The following is a 6,142-nucleotide window of genomic DNA, read 5'->3' as shown; positions in this document are numbered from 1 at the left end:
AAAAAAAAAAAAAATTCAAAATGAATTCACATAATTGTATAGGCACATGTTGTTAATCAGTATTTGTTTAGACCAAACAGATACAGATCATTTCTTTTATGACAAATTGTCTTTTCTGATGGGCAGAATGAATTTTGGGGTAGGATATATGGGTGCTCCTTCCCAGCCCCATACTTTTAGAATCAGGAGAGAGAGGGGACCTGATGGTCTGAGTCTGTGTGGTCCAGCTCTTCCCAGGCACCTCTATCCTTGTGATGGTCCCCAGCCTCCACCTCTCTTCCCTGAACAGTCCCTTGCTCCAGGAAATCATGTAGGGTTCCTTCATAGGACGTTTTCTTTTGTCCTCCATAGAACATGCTATTCCTTTGTCCTTCCGCCAGAAGGGGAGCAATACATGTTTTTATTCTCTTTCCTGCTCCCCATTCTCCAATCTCCCTCCTATCCAGTTCATGGAATGTTTGATGATTGGCCGGGACCTTGTAAGATTACTTCAGAATGTTGCTAGGATACCAGAATTTGAACTACTGTGGAAAGATATCATCCATAACCCTCAGGCCTTGAGTCCTCAGTTTACAGGTAAGTGAGCACCTGGGTATACCCTGTCCTTGTTGTCCTGATTGGATTTGAAGGGGCAGAGTTGGCCTAGGAGAGATTTTGATAGTCAGGGAAAGCTTGAGATAGGACACACTATGCCAGTTTCATCTGGGTGTGGGAATGGCAGAGGTGCAGAACAGTTCATGTAGTTTGTGGCTAGGGCCTACATGACTGGTTTCAGCTGCCACTGCTCCTAAAAAAAAAAAAGAAAAAATCAGACAAGGCCTCAAGATAGCTCAGTAGGTAAAACACTTGATCCCAGGCCTGATGGCCTGAATTCCATCACCAGAACCCATGTGGTAGAAGGAGAGAATTCATTCCCAAAGTTGTGCTCTGACCTCCACACACCACTGTGACATGTGTGCATCCACATACATGCAGCAATAAACTAAAATAAGACATTTAAAGGACAATCGTGAGACAGAAAGATGTTGTCCTCTCCTTCCACTGTTCCTTGTCAAGGTGATGGCCAAGTCTCCAGCTTCACTGTGGTAGACAGGGAGTCAAAGGGCAAACTAATATGGCTGAGTCAGCAGAGGGTCCAGTTAGTCCTGGAAGAGATGGGCCTCTAGGATGTAGCTCAGTGATAAAGCACCTACAGTGTCCTCAGTTTGATTTCTAGAGCTGTGGAAAAGAAAGAGAAATGGCCCTGGCCTCTTAGTCCAGAGGGTGTGTTCTTGCGTGCTTGTATGTTTTCTCCTGACAGGGTTTTTCTTGACCTTTTCACTTACCCAGAATTCTTTTGTATTTTGAACAGCAACTCTGTAGCTTCATTTTTTTCCCCCTGACGCCTCCAACAGTTCTGCACAACACAAATGTGTGTGCATACACATGCTGAAGGCTGTCATCTAGGACCTGGGAAGTGAGGACAAAGAGAAGACAGTGCTACTGTGTGATACTCTGCTAATACCTTAAGCATGTGTCTGGTTGTCTGGCTCTGTCAGAGGGTGTGTGCCAGCTCATTTAATTATCTGTACAGCCCTTAAGATGAATGTTTCACTTTCTACACAGGAAAGTGAGGTTTAGAGAGATTAAGTCACTTGCTGAAGGCCACACAGTAAATAACAGGAAGGATTTGGATACAGGTCTTTCTGATTGCAATGTTTGTGGCTTCGCCACGCAATCACATTGGCCCTAAGATCTCATAGTGTCACTCTGAGTAACAGGAAGGCAGGTTAGGACTCACCATATTTCCCCCTGAATTTCCCACTTATTTCTAACTATAAAATCATGGGTGGCGAGGAGGCCAGTAGAGGGAAACAAACCACTCTAGTTGGTGTGAGTGGTGGCCACCTTGTATGTCTTTGCTGGCCTTCTCAAGGGCTTGTCTTGGAATAGGCCCATGAGTTAAACCACACTTAGTCCAGTTTTGTTTTGTGCCTTCCATTTCTCTGGTCTTCACACTTCTCTTCTGCATTTGGCTCAGGTATCCTACAGCTACTTCAGTCAAGAACATCCCGAAAATTTCTAGCCTGTCGTCTAACCCCAGACATGGAAACGAAGCTCCTCTTCATGACATCCCGGGTGAGATCATCTTTGCATAGGAGGAGGAGTTACAGGTGACAGGTGTTAGTCGAACACTGTGCAGATTTGTCACTGCTGACTACTGACCCACATGAAAGTGACTAAGTAGATGTCCCTTACCTTTATGATACTATTCTTGGTTCAGTCTATGCTTACACTTCTAATGTAAAAATTAGAAGTGTAGTTGCATGCACTTCTAATAAGCAAGACAAAATTCCAGCTCTTTGGAAGTTTTCTTTTTAAAAGCAGCCACGCCAGTGATTGTACACGGGTAATCTATCTGCGGTATAGGCCTTTTGTTTACCAAATATGGTTGCATTGTGGTAAAACTGTCTGAGGACTGTGGTTTTCCTCTCTGAGGATGCTTGTGGAATCTATGGACTTTGTAGACAGTTCCTCTGTAGCCGGCCTTCAGATACCCAAGACAGCACAGAATTTCCGAGACCCTGCTGCCTCTTGTAGCTATGTACCAAATGTTATAATTGAAATTAGTAACAGGTGTGGTGGCATATACCTATGATCCCAGCACTTGAGAGTCAGAGGCAGGAGGATTGCCACAAATTTAAGGTTCTCCAGGAATACATAGTGAAACCTTGTCTAAACAAGGAAACAAAACCAAAAAACACATTAAACATAATAAAAAAAAAAAAAGGCAGTGTTGGAGGTACCTGTGGGTATTCTGTGACAGAAAGCTGGTGAAGGACAGGACAGCTGCTACAAACCAAAGAGAGAATCACTAGACACAGAGACAAGTACTTTAATCCCAGTACATGAGAAGCAGAGGTGGCAGATCTTTATGTATTTAAACCCCACTAGGGCTGCATAGCAAGCATGTCTCCAAAAAAAGAGGAAAAGAAAAGAAAAAACAAATTATCGGAGGGTTATGTCAGCCTCTGCAGGAGGACACTGAGGATCTCAAATTCCAGTTTAGCCTGGACTACAGACAACATTGTGTCTAAGAAGGCCACGTTTGGAGTACATACATGCTGTCTTAGGGTTTCTCTTGCTGTGATAAAACACCATGAACGGAAGCACTTGGAGAGGAAAGGGTTGGTTTCACGTACACTTCCAGTTAACAGTCCATCACTGAGGAACTCAGCCTGGAGCCAGGAGCTGAAGCACAGGCCATGGAGGGTTTCTACTTACTTGCTAGCTCTCATGGCTTGCTCTGCCTTACTATGATGCCTAGGACCATCAGTCCAGGGTGGCACCACCCATCGAGAGCAGGGCCCTCCCACATTAACCAGTCTGGTGGGGACATTTTCCCAGATGAGGTTCCATCTTCCAGAGTGACACTCTGTCTTACTTATGTCCTAAAATTCACCATCACACATTATGTTGAAACGTAGTGTCCTCACCACAGTTGCTGAGTTTCAAGTGTTCAAGTGTTCAGCGGCTGTTGCTGCCACAGTTCTTTTTTACTGTTGACCCGGAAGCATCTTGTTAACCTTTCAGGTCTAGTTTGATGTCGTCTTCTGAGGGGAATAGAAGAGAACACCAAACCCTCCTCCATTAGCGCTGTTGTTTGGTTGTGTGGTTGGTTTGAGGCAGACAGAGTCTTACCATGTAGTGTAGTTATCTTCAAACTGTTGGCCAGCTTTCTATATCAGCTGGGGTTTTATGTTTTGGCCACCATATCTGGCTCTCGTGTTGCTATTGGTAAACATTTGATGTGTGTTTGGGAAAGGACTTGCTCCCTGGTCTGGAGTTTGTGCCTTAGCTAACAGTCCTGTTAGGGTTATCCTTTGTCAAGAAGCAGCCTGTGCTGAGTGGTGACCAGGCCTGCTCTTCTCTGTGGGAACACTTTCTGCTCAAGGAAAGGGAAAAGATGATGCTTCTGGCCCGAGGACCAGTGACAAGTGCAACAGTCAGCAGCCAGAAATGGAGGTCAGCGTGGCTCCAAGCTAGTGGCAAGAGTGAGCGTGCCACCAAGATGCAAGGCAGGCTAGTCTGTCAACACCATGATTTTCCCCAAAAGGAGAGGACATCAAGAAACCAAGGAGCTTAATGAAGTTGTCAGAAGGACATGAATCCAGGTCAGGCCTCCAGGTTCCTCTGTTCATCATCCCACCCTCCTTTCCACCCCCTCCTCCCTCAGGTGCGGTTTGGCCAGCAAAAGCGGTACCAGGACTGGTTCCAGCGCCAGTACCTCTCAACCCCTGACAGCCAGTCTCTGCGCTGTGACCTCATTCGATACATCTGTGGGGTAGTCCACCCCTCTAACGAAGTGCTGAGTTCTGATATCTTGCCCCGGTGGGCCATCATTGGCTGGCTCCTGACAACATGCACGGTAAGGGGCCATGCGATGGGCAGAGACTGCTGGGTGGTGAGCTGTGCCTCTTCTAGCATGTTCCTGGGCTGCTTCCACTTGTCATCCCAAGGCCATCTGAATGCTAGTGGCCCTTTCAGGCTCTTGTCCTTCCTTCCTTTGTCTCTAGAAATGGATAGTCAATCCTTGAACTAGGCTTGCTTTGGTTTGACCAGGCTAACCATCATCTTTACTATCAAGCCTCACCTCCCATCCCCAAACCTTGATTTCTGTTGTCTGCTTGATACAAGATTTTACTATATAGCTCCAGCTAGCCTTGAGCTACAGTCCTCCAGTCTGTCTCTTCAGATCTGCAATTAGGTGTGCACCAACCACTATATCAGCTCAAAGTCTGGATTCTTGAAGAGTTACTCCCCGAGTCCCTAAGGGACTCTGAGTCTCTGAGGCCTCCCTCTGTTTTTCCTCTTTGCCTCTAGAATCCATATGTAATTATTCTCTTCTTGTTTCCTATTCAGATTCAGGGCTTTCATCCTTCTGTTTATTTTGTTTGTCTGTTTATGGTATGGTTGGTATGTGTGTGTGCCTGAGTATATGTGTTTATGGTATGGTATGTGTCTGTGTTGGTGGAGGTCCAGAGGTTAGAAGAGGGAACTGGAGTTATAGGCAGTTGTGAATTACCATGTTGGTGTTGAAACAAGACCTAAATCCTTTGCAAGAGCTCTTTACCGCCATGATCTCCAGACTCCCGTCTGGGGATTGAATGACTCTTCCATAGGGGTCACGTATCAGATGCCCTGAATATCAGATACTTACATTACAGCTCATAATAATAGCAAGATTATAGTTATGACGAAGTTATAAACTTATGAGGTGGAAAATAATCTTATGATTGGAGGTCAGCGCAACATGAGAAACTGAATGAGGGGGTCACAGCGTTAGGAAGGTTGAGAGCCACCGCCTTAGTTGCTTACTTCCATAACTTTTGCTAGCAGCTTTGGATACTTTCTTTCCCCAAATACAGAATTTTGAAAGGAGCCATTTCCTTCCCAGAGTATGTTTTACTGTGCTAGAGCGACCCTGTTCTTGAGCATCTCACACCCTTCGTCTGTTTTATGGTGTCCCTGGAATGTGCTGACTCAGACAGCAGGCCATTCCTAGGGGTCTCTAGGGAGGTGCCCTGCTTGTTCAGCAAAGACAGCTGCAGGCTACTGTAAACATCACCTCAACTCACAGTCTATCAGTGTGCCCATGCTGTCCTCCTAGCGGGGATTAGGCTTGTGTACTGCTCGCTACAGGAAAAACCCAGGCCAGTTTCCATATCATAGGCATGTGTGTTCCTTACCCTGACGGGGTTCTTCCATCTTTTACTGGGAACTGAATTTCAAAGATGGACCAGCCAGGTGGTCCCTGGAATCTACCCCAGCCCGGGCTCTGGGAAGATGGGAGCTGATTAATGAAACTACCCTTTCCCCTTCTCTTTTCCAGTCCAACGTTGCTGCCTCCAATGCCAAGCTGGCTTTGTTTTATGATTGGCTGTTCTTCAGCCCAGAAAAGGATAGTATTATGAACATAGGTATGTGATTGGGACCAGTCAGCACCACCCTCCCATCCTCCAAGCCCCCGTTGTGAGTCCTGGTGACAACAGTTATCAGTCTCAGGGCAATGTGGGGCGGAGGTGGTTTATCTAGGAGCAATTCCCTTGTTCCCATTCAGTTCTCCCTTGACCTAGAAGGAAAGTAGCTTTGATGAGGTCAA

General features: G+C 46.0%; 1 protein-coding gene across 1 annotated transcript in view; it reads left to right on the top strand.

Moving 5' to 3' along the window:
• Positions 1-6,142, top strand: part of Ints3 (integrator complex subunit 3) — a 42,781-nt gene that overhangs the window by 23,855 nt on the left and 12,784 nt on the right. Inside the window, exons 8-11 of the mRNA XM_021157313.1 lie at positions 447-576; positions 2,021-2,118; positions 4,217-4,408; positions 5,873-5,960. Of these exons, the coding sequence (XP_021012972.1) occupies positions 447-576; positions 2,021-2,118; positions 4,217-4,408; positions 5,873-5,960 (508 nt within the window). The remainder of the gene's footprint in view (positions 1-446; positions 577-2,020; positions 2,119-4,216; positions 4,409-5,872; positions 5,961-6,142) is intronic.

This window comes from Mus caroli, chromosome 3, assembly GCF_900094665.2.
Source record: "Mus caroli chromosome 3, CAROLI_EIJ_v1.1, whole genome shotgun sequence".
Lineage (NCBI taxonomy): Eukaryota > Metazoa > Chordata > Mammalia > Rodentia > Muridae > Mus > Mus caroli.
The sequence above is the reverse complement of the archived record's forward strand: the minus strand, read 5'-3'. Positions and strand labels throughout refer to the sequence as shown.